This window comes from Protopterus annectens, chromosome 8.part1 (assembly GCF_019279795.1).
Source record: "Protopterus annectens isolate FY-2018-M chromosome 8.part1, PAN1.0, whole genome shotgun sequence".
Taxonomy (NCBI): Eukaryota; Metazoa; Chordata; order Ceratodontiformes; family Protopteridae; genus Protopterus; species Protopterus annectens.
Window position 1 is genome coordinate 112831108 of NC_056742.1, and position 23130 is coordinate 112854237.

Sequence of the window (23130 nt, forward strand, 5' to 3'; positions counted from 1 at the left end):
CTCAAAATGGCCGAAGACCTAATTAGTTTGATCAGGGGCTCCCATCCCCCTCCTGATAAGAGGCCTAGGCAAAAGACAGAGTATGATTCTTCTGATCAGGTTTCTATTTCCTCTAATTCCTCTTCTGAACAGGATTACGCCATGCTTCCCTATGAGGATTCTGATGCTGAAGAATCCATTCCTTCAGCCTCTCCTCCTGAGGATTATTCTTTTGGGGAAACCCTGCATACCATGAGGGAGCATTTCCTAGGGGTTAAAGCTTCCACTGCAAAAAACCCTGTCACCTCTGATGGGGATTCTAGGGCTCTAGACAGATGGGGGAAAAAGTCTACACTTCTGCTACCCTGGCTGTAAGGGCTTTAAATTGTCAGTTTCATATGCTTAGATATCAGCAATATTTGATGTCACTGCATAAACAGAAAATGTTGACAAATACTGAATGTTCAGAGAACAAGGAATTGCAGGATTTATTGCATGCAGCTGAACCCATGGTAGTGGTGCTGCGGTAGCATTGTCGCCTCACAGCTAGACGTTGTCCCGTTCGATTCTCAGCTAGAGCGTCTTCTGTGTGGAGGCATATGTGAATGGGCGTGCCTTCGTTGAAGGTTGTGCGTCAGGGCTGGTTACTTGGCACGTAAAAATCCACTACCAAACATTAGTGGACCGGAGTTCCGCTGTGGCAACCCCTAACCAGGATAAGCCAAAAGACACAACAACAATTGCATGCAGCTGAACAAGTGGGAAAGCATACGTTGCAATATGGTTATGATTCACTGGAGGCCTCTTGCAGGGCCGCTGTTACAGGTTCTGTTATTAGGAGGCATGCTTGGTTAAAGGAACAGAATCTGCCTGATCATGTTAAAGCAAAATTATTAGATGCACCATTACAGCATGATACTTTGTTTGGTACTAAAGCAGAAGAGGTATTGAAAAAATGGAGGATAAAGCAAAATCCATGCAGACAGTCAAGGATTTCTTACAGGTACAGCCACCCAGGTTTAGCAGGAACTGGCCCTCTAAAAATTGGTCCTTTCCAGTGTCAGACAGACCACAAAGAGGCAGATCTCAGCCCTAAGACTCATACAGGCGTAAACAATGGGGTGCTCCTATCTCCAAAAGCAGAGAAGACAAGTCACAACCTTACAGGAAACAGTCCCAATGACTTTCCTCTACCAGATCCAAGCACTTCTCATTTGGCAGCCCCCTTAGGGGGAAAACTAGCACTTTTTTCAACAAATTGGCAAATGGTTACCCAAAGCAAATGGGTCCTGAACATAGTGTCCCAAGGCTACAGGTTCCATTTTCACACCCTACCCAGGTCAAAAGGTATGTCAGACCTGCCACACAATCAGTGGGCAGAGGCACAAAAACAAATTACAGCCCTCATGGACATGAGGGCCATTCAGCAAAGTACCACAACAAGAGCAGGGGCAAGGATTTTACTCCAGACTCTTTCTAGTACCCAGAAAGGACAGAATCTGGAGACCAATACTGGACCTGTCTATACTAAATACGTTTCTGGATGTTCCAAAATTCAAGATGTAGACTCTACAGCAGCTACTGCCCATGCTGGGCAAGAATGCTTGGCTCGTAACTTTGGACCTAAAAGAGGCATACCTGCATGTCCCAATCAGACAGTCTTGCTGAAGATACCTCAGATTCATAGCTGGCTCAATGCATTACCAATTCTCTGCACTGCCCTTTGGCTTATCTACTGTGCCCAGGGTCTTCTCAAAATGCCTGGCACCAGTAATTGCGTTTTGCAGACAAAAAGGAATTCAAATATATCCCTACTTGGACGACTGCCTAATTCAAGCAGAGAACAAAGACATTCTACTGAAGCATCTGGCATTTGTAAAAAGATTACTAATTGGCCTAGGGTACACAGTAAACGAAAAGAAATCAAAACTAGTGCCCTCTCAAGAGATAATATTCCTGGGTGCAAGCTTAAATACAACTGCCCAGATGGCTTATCTCACACCTGACATACAAAAGCAACTGACTACTTACTTCAAGAAATTGGCAACAAAAACCCACTTATCTGCAAGGAAAATCCTGCAGGCCTTGGGTTTCATGGCATCTTGCATTCTACTAATTCCATATGCAAGACTGCATATGAGGAAACCACAATGGTATCTAAAAAGTGTTTTGACTCAGCATTTCCACAGCCTGGAGACAGTAATTGCACTCATTCCCTGCCTGCAACAGGAGTTTCGATGGTGGGCAGAGGCCTGTCACCACAACAAGGGTCTGCCATTCAGATTACCCACAGCCAGACAGACACTGACAACGGATGCATCAGATTATGCCTGGGGAGCCCATATGGCAGAAAAATGTATTCAGGGCACATGGTCTGCAAACCAGATGCATCTTCACATCAATCAAAAAGAGATGCCAGCTAGCTGTTCAAAATGCCCTGACAGCTTTCAAGGACCTGCTTCATCCAGGACAGTTACTGATAAAGACGGACAACACTACCCACTTATCTGCAAGGAAAATCCTGCAGGCCTTGGGTTTCATGGCATCTTGCATTCTACTAATTCCATATGCAAGACTGCATATGAGGAAACCACAATGGTGTCTAAAAAGTGTTTTGACTCAGCATTTCCACAGCCTGGAGACAGTAATTGCACTCATTCCCTGCCTGCAACAGGAGTTTCGATGGTGGGCAGAGGCCTGTCACCACAACAAGGGTCTGCCATTCAGATTACCCACAGCCAGACAGACACTGACAACGGATGCATCAGATTATGCCTGGGGAGCCCATATGGCAGAAAAATGTATTCAGGGCACATGGTCTGCAAACCAGATGCATCTTCACATCAATCAAAAAGAGATGCTAGCTAGCTGTTCAAAATGCCCTGACAGCTTTCAAGGACCTGCTTCATCCAGGACAGTTACTGATAAAGACGGACAACACTACGGTCATGTGGTACATAAACAAGCAGGGAGGTACACATTCCTACCCCCTCTGCAGACAGGCAATGACCTTATGAGACACACAGCATTGGCTTTTCAAGTTCACCTGCAAGTACAATTCCTGCCAGGAAAAACAAATACTCTGGCAGACGAACTAAGCAGAAACCTCATGGATCCCCACGAATGGAAACTGGATCCACAAGTCTTCAGCATGATAATAAGGAAATAGGGATGCCCAGACATAGATCTATTTGCCTCCCCTCACAACTGCCAATTGCAGAGATTTTGCACAAGGATTTATCACAAGCAAGCATGGAAAGTGGACGCCCTATCCTTCAGCTGGAAAAATCTAACGGTATATGCTTTTCCCACACTGCCTCTCTTTCCCAGGGTACTCCTAAATGTCAGACAAGAGAAGCCAAAAATGATACTGATTGCACCAGACTGGCCACACCAGCACTGGTACCAAATCCTAAAGAGCTTGTCTCAGGGTCCAGCATGGATATTGCCTCAAGCTTCTCACTTACTGACCCAACAAAACAATCAGATCCTGCACAGCCAACTCAGGACCTTAAATCTGGCAGCATGGCAGATAATGTAGCCATTCAAAACACTTCTCTTTCAAAAGCTGTTATGGATGTTATCTTGGAGGCCAGGAGGCCCAGTACCAGAAAATCTTATGCAGAAAAATGGAAGAGATTCTGTGCTTGGAACAAGGCAGTGACACGTGTGTACGAAATATCCCTCAGATTTTACAATACCTAACTGAGATGCTGAACAAAGGCCTTTCTTTCTCATCAATTAAGATTCATGCCTCTGCCATTCCAGCCCATTACAATACGGGACCACCTATCTTTTCTCATCTTTTAATAAGGCAGTTCCTCAGAGGGGCCAAAAACATTAGACCTCCAAGGAGAGCACCAATTCTGGCCTGGAACCTCAATTATGTTTTGGAAAAACTCACACTGCCTCCTTTCGAGCCAGCATCAACAGCAGATATAAAATACTTATCCTGGAAAATGGCTCTGCTCCTAGCAATAAACTCTGCAAGACGAGTCTCGGAGTTACAAGCACTCATGGCTGTGGAACCTTTCATCATTTTTCATCCAGACAGGGTTTCTCTGAGGACAAACCCTACATTTATGCCTAAGGTGGTGTCCAGTGTGGCCCTTAACCAAACCATTCACTTGCCTACCTTTTATCCTAATCCACAGAACAAGGGTGAGAAAATTCTGCATTCTTTGGACATACACAGGCAGTTACGCTTCTACTTGGACAGAACTAAAGCTTTCAGAAAGACTGAGCAACATTTAGTGTCATATACTGCAGGATCACAAGGAAAGGCCATCTCAAAACAGACCATTTCTAAATGGATAGGCCATTACATCTGTTTCTGCTATTTTCAGCATGGCAAATCAGTGCCTAAGGGCATTAGGCCTCATTCCACCAGAGCAGCAGCCACTTCAGCAACCTTCCTCAGAGGAGTACCAACCAAAGATATCTCAGAGGCTGCAACTTTGGAGTTCAGTGCACATCTTCACAAAGCATTACCACTTACCTCTTTACTCCAAGTCCAGAGCAGGCTTTGCCACTGCAGTTCTGCAGGGCCTCATAGCCTCTCCTAACCCTATTTAGCCCAGCCGCCCTTCCTCAGCTTGGGATTCAACCCAAGAGTAATGACTACAACAGTGAAACACGATGAACATAGTACAGTTGTGTAACTACCATAAATGTAGATGTTCGAGTGTATTCACTGTTGCAGTCCAGGTTACCCACCCACCATCCCCCTTTTCTTTGCTGGGACTTATCTGCACTTCTCCATCCTATACAACCTTTTTGGTGTATTTGCTTGTAGATGAAGGAAATGTTATTTTTGTGCATGCATTTTTATTGGCATATTTTTCAGCCTACCAGTTTGGGGGCACCTGACATCTGGGGCAAGAAAAACTGAAGAAAATGGCATCTGCTACATCATTTGTACCCCTGACACACTGACGTCAGGGAAGAGGTGACAGCAACCGACGCCGGACCTAGACTTTGGAATTCTGGCCGACTGAGGGTAGCCTTCCAGCAGGATAACCCAAGAGTAATGACTGCAACAGTGAATACACTTGAACATCTACATTTATGGTAGGTACACAACTGTACTATCCTTTCCCTCGGACCTCAGGCTACCCTATCTTTGGCTCCGGTCCCAGTTTCAGATCCGGGAAGGACTTCTCTCTCGGCCTTCGAAGTGGTGGAGAGGGTTCTCTCCCAGGGATTGAGACCCCAGCCCATCCCCTCAGATACTATCCAGGCCCCCCTGGATTTGGCGACGACTCCTTTCATCCTGTCTCCGGGACAGCCCATGTCAGAGAATCCCCAGTTCATTTTCCCCGAGGAAAGCCCTGCAGCTCGCGGATCCCCTTCTGAAAGCCCCACTGAAGAGGGGCACCGTAAGCGCAAGTGCAAAAGGAGGCACTTGGACTCCCCCGTGTCCCTCACTACTGACACTGACTTAGATGAAGGAGAAGGTTCCCCCAGGTCACCTCTTGAAGACGTCTCCTTCGGAGAAATTATGGAGATCCTCCGCCAGAGGGGAGGTTGGTCAGCCCCAAAACCTTCTGGAGATGAGTCAGTGTTCCTGAGGGCCTTTGGCATGGGCCCATCTACTTCCTGGGTATCCCCACCAGCAGACCCCTTGGTGGACCTCATCACCACAAGGGCATGGAAGGAGCCCGACACCGTAGAGCCCATCCCCAAACACCCTGACAAGGTTTATCTCCCCCTTCAGATAGACAACCCTGGTCGAAAGCAGCCCCAATTGATGCTATGTTGGTCGCATTGGCCACAAAGAAGGAACTAGCACAGGAGAGTTCCGTAGTCCATCCTCCAGACAAGGAGTCCAGGTCGGTGGATAGGTTTGGGAAGCTCGTATACTTCTAAGTGACTTTTTCTATCCGTGTGCTGAAATATTTGGCACATGTGATTCGTTTCAGCGAGAATTTGCTTCGGAATTCGCTGAGTTGCCCCCAGAGTCTTTATCGCCGCAGGACAGACAGCTGTTCTCTTCGAAAATGTCTACTCTGAAGTCAGTCTCAAACACATCTATGCGGCTACTTTCCCATGTCATGGAAGGGCGGCTGGGACAGGCATAGCCATGAGGTGTCATGCCTGGCTCAGATTGTGTCAGTTCGCGGATCCTTTCAAGGCGTCGTTTATCAACGCTCCCTACGACGATTCTTCCCTCTTTGGGAAGACAGTACATGACACACTTGTCCAGAGCGAAAAGGACTGGAAGACTTTGTCTGCTGTCGGAGTCCGCTTCTCTAACCCTCAGCGGTCCTTCTCTAGGAATCAAAGAGGACAGAAAAAGACGTGGTTCCGAAAATCTCAGTTTTCCCAGGATTCTCAGGACAGCTATTCCCCCAGAGGCAGAGGGAGACAGGATCAACGCCGACCCAGAGGTAGAGGGGGTCCTAGGAATTTCACATCTAGGGAACCCTTCTCTGATAGACCCGATCAGCAGCCCTAAGGGGTTGCCTGACTGTCCTACTCTGGAGGCAGTCGGGGGATGATTGTCCTTGCACCCAGCCAGGGTGTCCATTACGACAGATTGCTGGGTTCTTCAGATAATATCCAGAGGTTACTCTATTCCTTTCGTTGCCCCTCCAAATATTACAAAACACCTCCCAGATGTTCCACCCACTCACAGGGAGGCTGCAGCTCTAGAGGTTTTAAAGCTGCTTCTCAAATGAGCCATCGAAAAGGTCCCCCCCCCCCCCAATCAGTGCGGATTAGGCATCTACTCAAGGTTCTTTTTGGGGCCAAAAAAGACGGGGGGGGGGGCCTCAGGCCCATTCTAGACCTGTCAACATTAAACCTGTCGGTAGGCAAACAAATTCCAGATGGTCACCCTACAGTCCATTCTACCTTATCTCCGAGAGTGCGACTGGATGTGCTCATTGCCTTTAGGATGCTTACTACCACATCAAAATACACAGAAGCTCCAGGAGGTTTCTGCGCTTCTGCCTAGGAGCCAGTCATTTTCAGTTCAGAGCCCTACCCGTTGGTCTCACCACAGCCCCCAGGGCAAAAAGGTCCCCCCCCCCCTGATCAGTCCGGATTAGGCATCTACTCAAGGTTCTTTTTGGTGCCAAAAAAGACGGGGGGGGGGGGGCCTCAGGCCCATTCTAGACCTGTCAACATTAAACCTGTCGGTAGCCAAACAAATTCCGGATGGTCACCCTACAGTCCATTCTACCTTATTTCCAAGAGTGCGACTGGATGTGCTCGTTGCCTTCAGGATGCTTACTACCACATCAAAATACACAGAAGCTCCAGGAGGTTTCTGCGCTTCTGCCTGGGAGCCAGTCATTTTCAGTTCAGAGCCGTACCAGTTGGTCTCACCACAGTCCCCAGGGTGTTCATCAAGGTGTAATGGCAGTTGTAGAGGCTCACCTGACGCTTCAGGGTATTCAGGTGTTTCCATACCTGGACAACTGGCTCTTCGCTGCACCCAACAAGCATCACTTGTGTCTGGCCAGAGATTATTTCATTCGGTTAGCAGACCTACTGGGAATTACAGTTAATGTTCACAAATCCCATTTGCAAACAGTACAAATTCTAGACTTCATTGGGGCACGGTTAGACACTTTGCAGATGAAGGTATTCCTAACTCCGGACAGGATTCTACATCTCAGGTGCCACATAGCTCAGATAGCGAACTCCAAGTCTTCAAAGGCGAGCGAGGATGTTCATTGTGTTACCCTGCTGCAGTCATCACACTTGGGTTATCCTGTCATCAGGCGGTCCTGCAGTCGGCCGGAATTCCAAAGTCTTGATCTGGCATCGGTTGCTGTTGCCTTTTCCCTGACGTCAGTGCGCCAGGGGTATATATAATGCAACCGATGCCATTTTCTTCAGTCTTTCTTGCCGCGTGGTGCCCGAAGCAGAAGCAGTTCACAAGTGCCGGTCGGCTGACTCCTGAGATTTTCGAATTCGAATTTCAGACCGAAGTCTTCTATAAAGCTAAGTACCCCGTTGGGGAAACTTTTCTTGCCTCAGACCGATGTCAGAAAAAGTTAACAATTGTATTTCTTGTGTGAAGCAAATACCTCAAGGATTTTCATTCTTATTGCATACCTTACTGCTGTGATGGCTTGGTGGTTAACTACTGTGACTCTAGTATATAGGGTCCTGGGTTCAAGACCTCCAAGGCTGTTTATTTATCAGTTGGAAAAACCTGACAGTATATGCCTTCCCTTCATTGCCTCTCCTCACAAAGGTTCTTTTGAAAGTCAAAAAGGAGAGACCACGACTGATTCTCATAGCCCCAGACTGGCCACGCCAGCACTGGTATCCGCTATTGAAAAATATGGCCCACAGCCCACCATGGATATTGCCTCAAATACCCCATTTGCTCACACAATAAAACAATCAGATTCTTCACAGCCAGCTCAAAACTTTAAATCTGGCTGCATGTCAAATCAACTAAACATCCAACCAGCTCCTCTTTCACAAGCAGTTCTGGATGTTATTCTGGAAGCTAGGAGGCCAAGCACCAGGAAGGCTTATTCGGACAAATGGAAAAGGTTTTGTGCCTGGAACCAAGCTAAAGGCCAAGACACAATTCAGCCTCACATGCCTCACATTCTACAGTATTTAGCTGAGATGTTGCACAAAGGACTTTCCTTTTCCTCAATTAAAATCCATGCTTCAGCTATTTCAGCTCATTACAACACGGATCCACCTTTATTTTCACATCCTCTTCTAAGGCAGTTCCTCAGAGGGGCAAAAAACATTAGACCACCCAGGAGAGCTCCTACACCAACATGGGACCTCAACTTTGTTCTGGAAAAACTAACGCTACCTCCCTTTGAACCAGCTTTCTCTGCAGGTCTTCAGTTCCTATCATGGAAGACTGCCCTGCTCCTAGCAATAATTTCAGCTAGAAGAGTCTCAGAGATGTTCTTCATTCCACATTGCTGCAGTCCTAACCATTGGGTAGTCCGCTGTCCAGTCGGCCCGAATACCAAAGTATATGGCTGACGTCGGTCAAGGCGCATTAGACTGACGTCAGGACGTCAGGGTACTAATGCGCATGACCGACGTCATATCCTCAGTCTTTTTTGCCGCATGGTCCGATGCAGAAGCAGTTTTGCGAGTGCAGGTTGGCGTTCTGAAATATTTCCGAAGTCGGAGTTTCAGACCGAATCAAAGTTGGCTAAGTACCCGTTGGGAACATTTTGGTTTTTCTTGCCTCAGTATTTAACCGGATGTCAGAAAAAGTGAATAACTGTATTTCTTGTGGGAAGCAGATACCTCATAGGGATTACCATACTTTGTGTATACCTTGTTTAGGGCCTGAGCACGACGTTGTTGGTTGCGCTCTTGTGCTAGATTTAACAAACGCACTATTAAGAGAAGGTTAGACTGTGCCAGGTTAGTGTTTGGGAAGCGTTGTAATTACAAAATGCCGTCGGATGCTCCGACGCCCGCTTCGTCCAAAAAGCGCAAGGACAAAACAGCAAAGCCTAGGGTTGATGAACCGGCAGTCCCGGACGTCGGTTCTTTAGAAGGCTCAGTGGAGCCAGAGGTTTTGCCAGGAGTTTCTTTGGAGTCTCAGGCAGAGACCTTACTGTTACAGGATGTGCCCTCTCAGGAGGTAGGCCAGGCTGAGGGGGCTTCTCAGGTAACTGTTCGTCCCTCTCTTCCCAAGGTAGTTAGAGCTTCTCCTACTGTTTCCAAAACTTCTTTGAGAGGTAGGCCAAGTTCAGCTTCAGTGGGGGCTTCTCCTAGCACTTCAGGTTCTGTGCCTAAGAAACATATGCTTAAAATGGCAGAAGATTTAATTACTATGATTAGAGGCTCTATGCCCCCTCCGGATAAGAGGCCTAGGGTGGAACCTGAGTTTGAGAGTTTTGAACGGTGTTCAGAGGCTTCTGAGTCTTCTGTGGAAGACTTGCAGGAGTATCCTCCTTATTCTGATTCTGATGTGGATGATTCCACTCCTACAGCTTCTCCTCCTGTGGATTTCTCATTTTCAGAGACTCTGCATTCCATGAGGGAGCACTTTAAATGGGAAGGCCAAGATTACTCTGATTCCAGGAAAAGGCTTAGGGAATTCTTATTTTTACCCCAGCATAGGCCCTTAGCTATACCTCCTGTGTTGAATGTGGTGGAAGATGTTTTGCAGAGGCTTCCCTGAACCCTGATTCTTTGCCTCCTGCCCCTGTTAAGCCTGATAGGTACTATAGGGTGCCTGAAGCTCATAAGTATCTGTTTAAGAGTCCTAGGGCAGACCCGGAAACTGTTTCTCAGGGGCCTAAGGGTGTTAAGGCCTCTGTTGTTAAAAATCCTGTTCCCACTGATAAAGAGGCAAGGGCTTTGGATAGGTGGGGAAAGAAAGTGTATACTTCTTCCACTTTAGCCATGAGAGCGTTGAATTGTCAGTTTCACATGCTAAAATATCAAAATTATCTCCTTTCACAATTGAAATCTAAGGTGGATGCTTTGGCGGAAGGTATAGAGTGTAAAGAGTTGCTGGATTTAGTTCATGTGTCTGAACAAGTGGGTAAGCATTCTTTGCAATGTGGTTTTGATGCTGTGCAGGCCTCCTCGAGGGTGGCTGCCACTAGTTCTGTTCTTCGCAGGCATGCCTGGTTGAGGGATCAGAATTTAGCAGAGCATGTTAAGACTAGGATTTTGGATGCTCCTTTACAGTCTGATGTGTTATTTGGTTCGCCTGTGGAAGCAGTTTTAAAGAAAATGGAGGACAAAGCTAAGTCTATGCAAACTGTTAAAGATTTTTGCAGGTGCAGCCACCAAGTTTAGTAGAAATTGGCCTACTAAGGGATGGACATATCCTGCTTATGATTCCCAGTCTAGGGGTAGGTCTAGACGTGGTAGGGGCAGAGCTCAAGGTTCTTTTAGGCCTAGAACAGGGGTTCACCTGCTCAGACTTCTGGTGAGGGCAGGGGTCAGTCCTTTCGTCAACAGACCCAATGACCTGCCTTTTCAGCTGCCAGTAGATTCTCGTCTGGCAGCTCCTTTGGGAGGAAGACTGTCTCTTTTCAAAGAAAATTGGGATTTAATCACTCAAGACAGATGGGTGTTGGATATCATTCACCACGGTTACAGGTTTTATTTCCATACATTGCCCCCTTTCAAAGGCATGCCAGACGTTCCCCCTCCACAAAGGAAAGAGGCTCACAAGCAAATTTCTTTGTTACTCCAAATAGGGGCTATTCAGCCGGTCCCTGTACCAGAAAGGGGCCTAGGATTTTATTCTCGCCTGTTCCTAGTTCCAAAGAAGGGGAACACGTGGAGACCAATTTTGGATTTATCTATCCTCAACACTTATCTGGACATTACCAAGTTCAAGATGTTGACGTTACAACAGCTTTTACCTCTGCTGGGCAAAGATCATTGGATGGTAACTTTAGATCTCAAGGAAGCTTACCTTCATGTGCCTATAAGACTAAGTTGCAGGAAGTATCTGCGTTTTGAGCTGGAAATTCTCATTATCAGTTCTCTGCATTGCCCTTTGGCTTATCTACTGCCCAGAGTATTCACAAAGGTTCTGGCTCCAGTGATAGCTTACTTCAGGCTGAAAGGAATTCAAATCTATCCTTACTTGGACGACTGCCTGATTCTGGCTCAAGAAAAGGAAGACCTTCTACAGCATCTGGAATATGTCATAGCAGTGCTAAGATGCCTAGGGTATTCTGTGAACGAAATAAAGTCCAGTCTAGTACCCTCTCAAGACATGTGCTTTCTGGGTGTGAGACTGAATACAGCAGCCCAGATGGCCTTTTTAACCCCGGACAAACAAAAGAATCTTTCCAGTTACTTCCATCAACTATCTCTTCAGTCCGGGCTGACTGCAAGGACAGTCCTTCAAGCCTTAGGGTTCATGGCATCTTGTATTCTGGTGCTTCCCAATGCCAAACTGCATATGAGGAAGCTGCAATGGTATCTCAAAAATGTGTGGACACAGCACTGCCAGGATTTGGACACTGTCATTCAAATAATACCTTGCATTCAAAAGAATTTTTGTGGTGGGCTCAGGAATGTCACCTAAACAAGGGACTCTCTGTGACCCGGCCAGAGGCGAGTCAGATTTTAACGACAGATGCCTCGGACATTGCTTGGGAGCTCATCTAAATGGAAAGTGGATACAAGACAAGTGGCCTGCCAGACTACAGCATCTACATATCAACATGAAGGAGATGTTAGCAGTCCAGTTTGCATTAATGGCTTTCAAGGAGTTACTTCTTCCTGGGCAGGTGTTGATTCTAACAGACAACACAACTGTCATGTGGTACATCAACAAACAAGGGGGAACACATTCTTATCCTCTATGCAGGCAAGCAATGATTTTATGGGAGACTGCTCAGCTTGCAACTAACTCTTCAGGCAAGGTTTCTGCCGGGAGCACAGAACTCCTTAGCAGATGTGTTAAGCAGGCAAATCATGGATCCCCACGAGTGGAAACTGGATCTTCATGTATTTCAGAAATTGACTGTCATGGGGAACTCCAGACATAGATCTGTTCGCTTCTCCACTAAACCACCAGCTGCCAAAGTTTTGCACAAAGGGGTTTCATCACACAGCTTGGAAAGTGGACGCTCTTTCTTTCAGTTGGAAAAATCTTCATGTGTATGCCTTTCCACCTCTGCCTCTTCTCCCAAAGGTGCTCCTAAAGATCAGACAAGACAAGCCAAGGATGATTTTAATAGCTCCAGATTGGCCTCGGCAACACTGGTACCCACTTCTAAGGAGTCTGGTAAGGAAGCCTCCATGGCCTTTACCTTTGATTCCACACCTGTTATCTCAGAGGGACGGTCACCTGCTCAATGTCAAGCTTCAATCTCTTCATCTAACAGCCTGGCATATTCTGTTTTGAAACACAGCAGGTCTCAACTTCCTCAACAAGTTTTAAATGTGATTATGGAAGCCAGAAGACCTAGTACAAGGAAAGTGTACGCAGAAAAATGGAAGAGATTTTTATTTTGGAGTGCAGCAAAGAATTTGGAGATTTCTGAGCCTAATTTGAGCGTGGCTCTTCAATATCTTACTGAGTTATTGGACAAAGGTTTGTCCTTCTCTTCCATTAAAATTCATGCTGCAGCAATTTCAGCTCACTATGATTGTGACCCACCATTGTTTTCACATCCTTTGTTCAAGCAGTTTCTTAGAGGGGCAAAGAATATAAGACCCCCACGTAGAGCTCCTACTCCTGCTTGGGATCTCAATTTTGTGTTGGAAAAACTTACTCTACAACCTTTTGAGCCTGCGGCTACTGCTGAGTTAAAATACTTGTCATGGAAGACTGCTTTTTTGTTGGCCATTACTTCTGCAAGAAGGGTTTCTGAGTTGCAGGCCCTTATGGCAGTAGAGCCCTTTTGATTTTCCATAAGGATAGAGTATCATTACGTACTAATCCTTCCTTTATGCCTAAGGTGGTTTCTAGTGTGGCTTTAAACCAAACTATTCATTTGCCTACTTTTTATGCTGATCCCCAAAACAAGGGAGAAAAGATTTTGCACACTTTAGATGTACATAGGCAGTTACGTTATTATTTAAGCAGGACTAAGGATTTCAGGCAGTCTCAGCAGTTGTTTGTTTCTTTTGCCTTGACTTCTCAGGGCAAGCCTGTGTCTAAGCAAACTATTTCTAAGTGGATTGGGTTTTGCATTTCATTTTGTTATTCCCATCATGGCAAGGAGATTCCAGCTGGGATTAGGCCTCATTCCACAAGGGCTACTGCCACTTCAACAGCATTTCTCAGGGGGGTGGCAACTAAGGATATTTTGGAGGCAGCTACTTGGAGTTCAGTGCATACTTTCTCTAAGCATTACCACCTTCCTCTCTACTCTAAATCTAGGGCTGGTTTTGCCACAGCTATTTTGCAAGGCATGTTGACAGCTCCTGCTTCCTTATGATTTGCCAGCCTCCCTTACCTCTGCTTTGGGATTCTACCCAATGGTTAGGACTGCAGCAATGTGGAATGAAGAACATAGTACAGTTTTGTACCTACCATAAATGTAGATGTTCGAGGATCCACATTGCTGCAGTCCAATTTACCCTCCCTCCTTCCCCTCTGTGTTTAGGGGTTGTGGTGTGGGTTAGGCTATATTCTTGTGCATTTGTATATATTGTATATATGTTTGGTGCAGGGTTTTTGTTGGTGTTTTGGTTTGGGCCTTGTCTTTTTAGGGCCTTCTGACATCTGGGGCAAGAAAAGACTGAGGATATGACGTCGGTCATGCGCATTAGTACCCTGACGTCCTGACGTCAGTCTAATGCGCCTTGACCGACGTCAGCCATATACTTTGGTATTCGGGCCGACTGGACAGCGGACTACCCAATGGTTAGGACTGCAGCAATGTGGATCCTCGAACATCTACATTTATGGTAGGTACAAAACTGTACTTTACAGGCACTAATGGCAGTGAAACCTTTCCTCATTTTTCATCAAGACAGAGTTTCTCTACAAACTAATCCTTCCTTTATGCCTAAGGTGGTTTCCATTGTAGCTTTAAATCAAACCATCCACTTACCCAACCTTCTTCCCCAATCCACAGAACAAAGGTGAGAGACTCCTGCATTCCTTGGACATTCACAGGCAGCTTCGTTAGTACTTGGACAAAACTAAGGCTTTCAGCAAATCTGACCAGCTCTTTGTATCCTATGCTACAGCTTCTCAAGGGAAGGCTATATCAAAGCAAACCATTTCTAAATGGATAGGTCATTGCATACGTTTCTGCTATACCCATCATGGGAAACCAGTTCCTGCTACCATTAGATCCCACTCTACCAGGGCAACAGCTACCTCTACAGCCTTTCTCAGGGGGGTCCCAACCAAGGAAATTTTAGAAGCTGCAACTTGGAGTTCAGTACACACCTTTACCAAACACTATCACTTACCTCTTTATTCTAAGTCCAGGGCGGGCTTCGCCACTGCAGTTCTGCAGGGCCTTATTGCCGCCACTAACCTTCTGTGATACCTCCCCCCTACCTTAGCTTTGGGATTCAACCCAAGTGTGATGACTGCAGCAGGGTAACACGATGAACATAGTACAGTTTTGTACCTACCATAAATGTAGATGTTCGAGTGTTCACCCTGCTGCAGTCCAGGTTACCCTCCCTCCATCCCCTCTGTTCTACTGGCTAAATCTCTTCTATGCCTTACTGATGTATTTGCTTATAGCTGAAGGGATTTTGTGTTTGTGCAGTGGTTACTCCATTTGGTACTAATTCTGACCACCTTTTTGGGGGCATCTGACATCTGGGGCAAGAAAAACTGAAGAAAATGGCGTTGGTTGCATTATATATACCCCTGGCGCACTGACATCAGGGAATAGGCGACAGCAACCGACACCGGACCAAGACTTTGGAATTCCGGCCGACTGCGGGACCGCCTGACGACAGGATAACCCAAGTGTGATGACTGCAGCAGGGTGAACACTCGAACATCTACATTTATGGTAGGTACAAAACTGTACTTTCCCCAGGCTCTGGGCTCCATGGCTGCCGCCATATCTAGTCTACCTTATACGCGCCTTCACATGTGGGTTCTTCAATGGACTCTGGCTGTTCAGTGTCTTGGCTAGACCTGCCCATGGAATTTCCGATCAAGGTCAGTCACGTCTGCAGGACAGCTCTTCTTTGGTGGTTAACTTCACCGGAGATATCAAAAGGACGCCCATTTGCATCACCCCCAGTCCAAACCACAGTGACCACGGACGCCTCCCAACTTGGGTGAGGGGGGACACTGTTCGGGAAGGACAGTCCAAACCACAGTGACCACGGACGCCTCCCAACTTGGGTGGGGGGGACACTGTTCGGGAAGGACAGTCCAAGGCACGTGGTCCCAGACAGACACCAATTTGCACATAAATGTTCTAGAGATGTGGGCAGTGCTTTTAGCTTTGGAAGCATTTCACACAGTCCTCCCTCTCGGATTGATTGCAATTCAGTCAGACAGCATGTTGGTTGTCTGGTATATCAACAAGCAGGGGGGGGACCAGATCCTACCCTCTATGTCGCGAGGCCATGAGAGTGTGGGAATGGGAGATTTCCACCAGTCGGTTTCTGATAGCAACGCACATGCCGGGGCGCTCCAACATTTTAGCAGACAGATTGAGTCGGGCCATTCTGATGCCTTACGAGTGGTCTCTGAAGCAGTCAGTAGCGGAGGAGATTTTCCATGCATGGGGTCAACCTTGCTGCGATCTCTTCGCATCTCCTTCCAACGTGAAGTGCAGCGAGTTCTTCGCCCTGATTCCCTCACCAGGGGAAGTCCCCAGAGACGCTCTAGTCCATGCTTGGCCCCCCCAGGCTTCTTTATGCTTATCCACCTTTACCTCTCATTCTGAAGTTTCTTCAGAAAGCTTGCCGACTACGGTGCAAAGTGATCCTTATTGTCCCATTCTGGCCTCATCAGGTTTGGTTTCCATTCCTTTGGTCTCATCTCTTAGCTCCCCCGTGGGTTCTGGATCCCTGCCCGGATCTAACTTCCCACCCATCGGGGACACGTCCGCCCAATCTGGGCAGCCTCCAGCTAACAGCTTGGTTGCTCCAGTTACGTTAATTGCCAGGACTCCCGGTCTTTCATCCCAGGTAAAATCCATTCTGGTGGCTTCTCTTAAAAACTCTACTAGGAAACTTTATTGCAGTAATTGGGAGTGCTTTTCCATTTGGGCCTCACAGAGAAAAATAGATCCCTTTACAGCCCCTGTTCCAGCGGTGTTGGACTTCCTGTCTGGTATCTTTCGGCAAGGAGCTAGTTCCTTCACAGTGAAAGTACAATTGGCAGCCATTTCCAGTTTTCACGTTGGTGAAGACAACATGGCCTTAGCCTCCTCTAGGCTGTGTAAGGCTTTTCTTAAAGGTACTTTTCTGTTACGGCCCCCTGTCAAGGATTCTGTACCTCCTTGGGACCTTACTTTTGTTTTATAGCCATTGGTGGCTCCTCCTTTCGAACCTGCAGCTTTGGTGGACTTAAAATTTTTGTCCTGGAAGACAGCTTTCCTAGTCGCCATCACATTGTCTAGGAGAGTTTGAGCTTCAAGCTCTGTCTGCCGTGCCTCCGTATTTGATCTTCCATAAGGATAGGGTCTCCCACCATATTAACCCTTCCTTCTTACTTAAAGTGGCATCTGAAGCAAACATAAACCAGTCCATTAATCTGCCCGTTTTCTTTCCCAACTTCCAAATTAAAGGTGAATACAAACTCCATTTGTTAGATGTTCATAGACAACTTCATTTTTATCTTCATAGAACAATGTCTTTCTGCAAGACTGACCAGTTGTTTGTTTCCTTTTCCAAGCGTTTATGGGAAAAGCTATTTCTAAAGTTTCTTTAGCCAGATGGATCACTCTCTACATTTCACATGCCTACAAAGCAAAATGTTTATCTCCTCCTGGTATAGTTAAGGCTCACTCTACCAGGTCCATGGCAACTTCTGCTGCTTTTTGGTCCAGGGTACCTTTGGACGAAATTTGTGCAGCAGCAACATGGGCCAATTCACATACCTTCTTTTCCCATTACAAATTGTATCTGATTTCGAGGGGTAGCACATCCTTTGACTCTGCGGTGCTCAGGAATATCTTTCCATAAGGACCTCCCAGGATCGGAGTAGCTGGGGACTCTGTCCCAAAGGTTGCAGATAAAATTAAGTTAACTACTTCAGATGTACTCACCATAACGTTCCATCTGAGTAGTTATACTTCATTTTTCTGCAACATTCCCTCCCTCCGTCCCCCGGACCTTATCCTATTTTCAGGTTTGGTTTATTGAGTTGAGTTGCATATATATTGTTAGTTGCAGCAAACTCGATCTGAGGGAAGATAGGAGATGGTAGGGCATTATGGGTAAGGGGAGAAGATCGGAGTGTGGAGCAGATGCTAGAAAAAAAAAAGTTGCCGGCTCGGATCCGATACGGATCCGTATACCCACAGGTTGCAGAAAATTAAGTATAAGTACTCAGATGGAACGTTATGGTGAGTACATAACTTCTTTTTATGGTAAGTTTACTTGCAAAACTGTACTTTATGTACTTACCATAATGCTAGATCCATGTTGATATTTTCTGTCCATCTCAGCATTCTCACCCACTATCCCTCATCCTAATTGTCACTCTTCAGTGGCTTCTACTTGACCATACTGAATCTTCTTGTAAACGACAATGATTGCAGTCCATTTAGATTGCTCCTTGTGGCTAAATTATCCTGTTTAGTTATGAATATTTCCTACTGTAATTTGGTGATCTTGCATTATGGGGAAGACTCCGTCTGAGGGCTGTAAGGCAGTGGCTCAGTATTGGGGGGGGGGCTTGAGCCTTGGAGTTCAAAGCCTGAGTTGCTTGTCTTGGATCTGATATACCCACCCGTTGAGAAGGACAGAAGAAAACTGTAAGGATCCAACGTTATGGCAAGTACTTAACTTTTGTTTGTAGACCCTGCAATAATTTCACTTTATTCTGCACAGTGGTTCAGGGTGTCTGCAGCCAGTAATATTTGTACCTCTGACAATGAAACTACAGTCTAGACCAACCTGAGAAGAAGGTACATACTTCTGTACTTGGCACCAGGAAGAGTAATTGCAAAACTCATTTACATCAGTATGATGAGAATATCATAAATGAGTTGGAGGACATGTCGGAATAGGTCCAGGAAGGTGCCTTGGGTAAAGGTTATTTAGATGGCCCAGATTGCCATGAAAGTCAGTAAACTTTTAGTCAAGTATGGGTGCAACTCCATAGATTTTTGTGCCAGGGCCACAGTTGCAGAAACCTGAATTAGAAGGCTTGCATGACTTAAAATCCAGCCCTACTAGATGATGTGAAAGAGAAGCTGATATTTGCACCCTTAGGCAACAACCTCTTGTATGGACACCCTCACACAAATTGATCAAGAGATTGGAAAAACTGCATACACTGAAAATATTATTCAGTCCTCTGATGCCTAAGTAAAGTAGGAATTGTACAGCTAAACAGTTGTTTTTTCTCAAACTGTTCTGGGCTGTGCAGTTTAAGAAAGTGGTGACCTTTGAAAAAGGCCATCGGAAAGGAGGCAGGGGCCAGAGTAGACATCAAGGCACAGGCAGTGAAAGTAGTTTATCTCCTAGATGAGAAGATTGTTTTTTTTTATGCTAAGAAAATGGGGCAAGTCGGTATCCACCCGGTTTTAATTGAATTGCTGAGTGAATTGCTTTGTTGTAACCACCATGAAGGCTTAAGGCAAAATAAGCTGTAGTAGGACAGCAGTAGCCATTACAGCTGCCATTTTCTTGAATGTGTGTGCACAGAGAATCTATGGCCATTCACACAGACCTCCAACGACTCTTTTTCCAGGCATTACAAAGTTGTTGTCCAGAAGCAGACCAGGGCTTGTCACTGCATTCCTACATGGCTTGTGCTAGCCTTTCCTGTAGATCTGTAGTTAGGGTTGCACCTTTGATACCTGCTTCTTTAGTACTCTTCCCAAGCATAATGAATAATACTGTGTGTCACTGATCTTGGTGACAAACATAGTACAATGGAGTGAGAGTACTTTACAAAACAGTTGCCGTTTGAATGCGAGGATTGCTGCTGCAGCATAGGCTGCTTCCCACATAGCTTACTACTGTGGTTTCTGAGAGCAAGGATTTGAGGTGATGGTGCACCTTCCTGAACCAATCCTACATTCTTCCTGTGATGTCTTATCTAGTTTAGGAGGACAAATTTTAATGTGGTTAGGTCAGACCCCCTTGCCAGGATTAATGTGCACACTTCTGGGTGACATCTTTCCTTTGTCATACTGAAAAGAACTGAAAATTGAATGGGATTGTCTTCTTTTTTTATCACTTATTCTACTGATGGCCTCGGCATGTAGAGCAAGCTGTCTTTGCTGTGGTGTCACCCAAACTGAAATCAGATACATTGGGCCTGATGAATGCACATTTTTCTGTAGCTAATTCCCAAGACTAATGAATGGTATTGCTGCTGTGAACCTTATTTTCAGTCATGTGCTGCTATGATAAGTCTGCTGACATAGCTGTACTTGGTTTTAAAGCTTTATTTTGCTGTTGTCATGTTTTTGGAAGTGTAGGTGTTTTTAAGTGCCCATTTTGTTGACTATGTATGTTAGAGGGACAAAATACAGAAATTTTCTGCTGCACCTTTTACTTAATCAGCACCTACTGGATGGTGGTGTACCTTTGGCAAAATGGGTTGTCAGACTTTGCATTTGAATATTCATACAAGTACCATTTGATGCTACTGTGGTTAATAGAAGAGTATTTACTTACTCCCCACCAACTTCACTTGTTTTTTTGCTGTTGTAACCATTGATTTGCTTTAGCATGTTTAAATCACAAAGTATTGTCTGCATATTATACTTTGTGCTTATGCAGAGTCTGCATTTTACTCTGTAATATGTGTAATTTGTTTTCTGTCTGCAGTTCATTTCTACTTAGTATGGTTCCAACTTTGCTACTTGTTGGATTCTTGTTGTACTCTCTGAGACGGAGTCCAATTGCGGGAGGACGTGGAGGACGAGGGGGAGGACTCTTCAACATTGGTGAGACAACAGCCAAAATGTTGAAAGATAACATAGATGTGAAGTTTCGAGATGTGGCAGGATGTGAGGAAGCAAAAGTGGAAATTATGGAGTTTGTGAATTTCCTGAAAAACCCCAAACAGTATCAAGAACTGGGAGCTAAAATTCCAAAGGTACATGTCAGATGGAAAGAAAGTTTTGCTTGTTTAGTTTTGTTTGCATGTATATGTTTGTAATTGGACAGTCTCTTGTCTGAACCATATTTGCATTTCACCCCCGAGGTATTACACTGCTGACTGATCTTCCTAATGCTTCGGTGAGATTTGGCATGTCTGTGTCATTTTCTGTTTTCAGACTGCCTATCCTCTGTGGAGCAGTGTATATAAAATTTTAGCAGAGCATAGTTATGGAAACAGAACATCTGGTAATAAAAGCTGATTGACAGCCCGTCACTTAGGGTGAATGTATTATGACTTTGCCTTGTTCTATAGTGGGTTACAGTTTTGACTTACCCATAAGTCTTTCCTTCTATCTCCCCATTAGGCAGTAGTAGTCTCATTGCTAACCCTCCTCTGCTTCTATTGTGAGCAGTAAACTTTGCTGCTCTTACTTTTATCATTCCTTTTCTTGGCTCCAACATTTTATGAAGTAAAGCTTCCTCACATCTTTGTTGAATTTTCTATGCGTTAATGTAGATCTGTACACCCTTTCTTCATTTTTCTAACAGACATTCCTTATCCATTTTAGTATTGTATTGCATTTTTTATTCCTGTTTGACATCTGTTAAATGAGTGCTTGGGCTGTGTACATTTTTATTTGACTTAGTGGTGTGGGGAGAATATGGAATCCGTGACATTCAAAGGAAATTAATTTTTTTTGTGTTGTCGATGTAAGAAAGCTTGGAAATGTTTATAAAGAAAAAAGTGATGTTTACCTCAAGTCCTATAGCTGCTGATATTTTTGTAATACTTTGTTATGCAAATTAACCAGAGCATTTTTTAAGCAGGTCATTTCTGAAGCTAAATTTACTATTATGCTGAGGAGCTGTGGCATTTCATCAAAAAGAAGCTTGTTTACCATATGATGGCCTTTGAAATCCCATTCAGCTTCCTGCAGTATAGTAGGTTTTGTTTACTGAATATACAAAGAATTTTTAAAAAGAAGACTTGTAGAGAAGGTGTTGCCCATTTGCATTAAGTTAAGAAAAAAAAAAGCCACAAAACCGTAATGCAATGTAAACTGTTAGCAAAGATTTTTTAATTTTGTTTTCTTTTTACAATGCAGGGAGCGATCCTTACAGGACCTCCAGGTACTGGGAAGACACTTTTGGCAAAAGCAACAGCAGGAGAGGCCAATGTTCCATTTATTACAGTAAATGGGTCAGAATTCTTGGAAATGTTTGTTGGTGTTGGTCCTGCCAGGGTAGGTGAATACTAATGAATTGTTTGCTGAAACTGTTTTTTGTACCATTTTTATTATTAAGCTGGATGTGGAAAGTTGAACTAAACTGAAAATCTTTTACTCCCTCGTGGTGGTGAATACAAAAGGTCAGAAATTGAGTGTGCGGTTACAAACCATTTGAAAGTATTCAGTAACTGAAATGACTTTAAATGTAAAGCAGCACATATGAAATGTAGTAAATGTAGATTATTTTCCTGGACTGTTTCCTTATAGTATTAAGAGGAGTGGAATGTGTTAGACAACCTTTCAGCCCATTTTGATCCCTTTGTATGAAGGATGATCTACCCATGTTCATATGACCTTTCCATTTCTTTCTTACAATCATAGTACTGAACGTGAGTCTATGCCAGTAAAATAGAATTTCCCTTGAGTTTATCTGGAGAGTCCAGATGAAGAGTGGAATGAAAAGGTAAGAGACTGGAAGAGTATTGCAGTCAGAATTGCAAAAAAGTGAAAACAAATAAACGAGTGAAATTTGTTTAGAATTTGGAAGTGGAATAGGTATGTGGTATTGTATGAACTTTAAGCTTATATGATTTGCAGCATTAAAAACTGCAGAGATGAGTTTATATCATCCTTTTAGGACTGATTAAAGTTTCCCATCCTCAGGGATCCGGCAGAGATAAATACTGATATTTTGTAAATGCAAGAGAGAATAGAATAAATTAACTTTATGAAGAATGAGAGATTATGTAAGGTTTCCGAAACATTAAACATTAGAGCAGATGTTTGTCAGTTGTCCCAGAGCCAGCCAAATGTTTTCTTCTATTCTTTGTCTGATAGGATCATGCCATTTAGCATCCACAGCAACATCCTGCAGTATCTGTCTATAAAGAGGTAGAAACAGTACCCCTTCCTCTTTCTTGCTGCTGCATTTTCCACATTCTAGTCAGTGGATTGATCAGGATACAGTGTACCTTACCAAGGGAATCCTATTCAATTTCTGTGTAAACTGCAGGGCAGTAATGGAGAACGCTGAAACTTGTATCTCTGTATTTGTCAGTGTGATAGGCCAGCAACACAATTTGACACTGCCTTCTAATTTTGAGAACCTCATTAGACTGAACAAGTGGTGGTTCTCTCATTCTTATCCACAACTCCAGCATTTGCTGTATATCTGTGGAAAATATTCTCTTAAGTCTGCTTGTGGTTTAAAAATACCCATGCAAAGACGAGCAAAAATCATAAACCACCTGGACTGTGCATACTTGGAGCCATA

The 23130-nt window shown here is 44.8% G+C and overlaps 1 protein-coding gene across 1 annotated transcript in view; it reads left to right on the forward strand.

Annotated features, from left to right (window-relative positions):
* LOC122810226 (AFG3-like protein 1) overlaps positions 1–23130 on the forward strand; it is a 1103851-nt gene that overhangs the window by 565404 nt on the left and 515317 nt on the right. Inside the window, exons 8-9 of the mRNA XM_044081735.1 lie at positions 20353–20623; positions 21735–21872. Coding sequence (XP_043937670.1) covers positions 20353–20623; positions 21735–21872 — 409 coding nt within the window. The remainder of the gene's footprint in view (positions 1–20352; positions 20624–21734; positions 21873–23130) is intronic.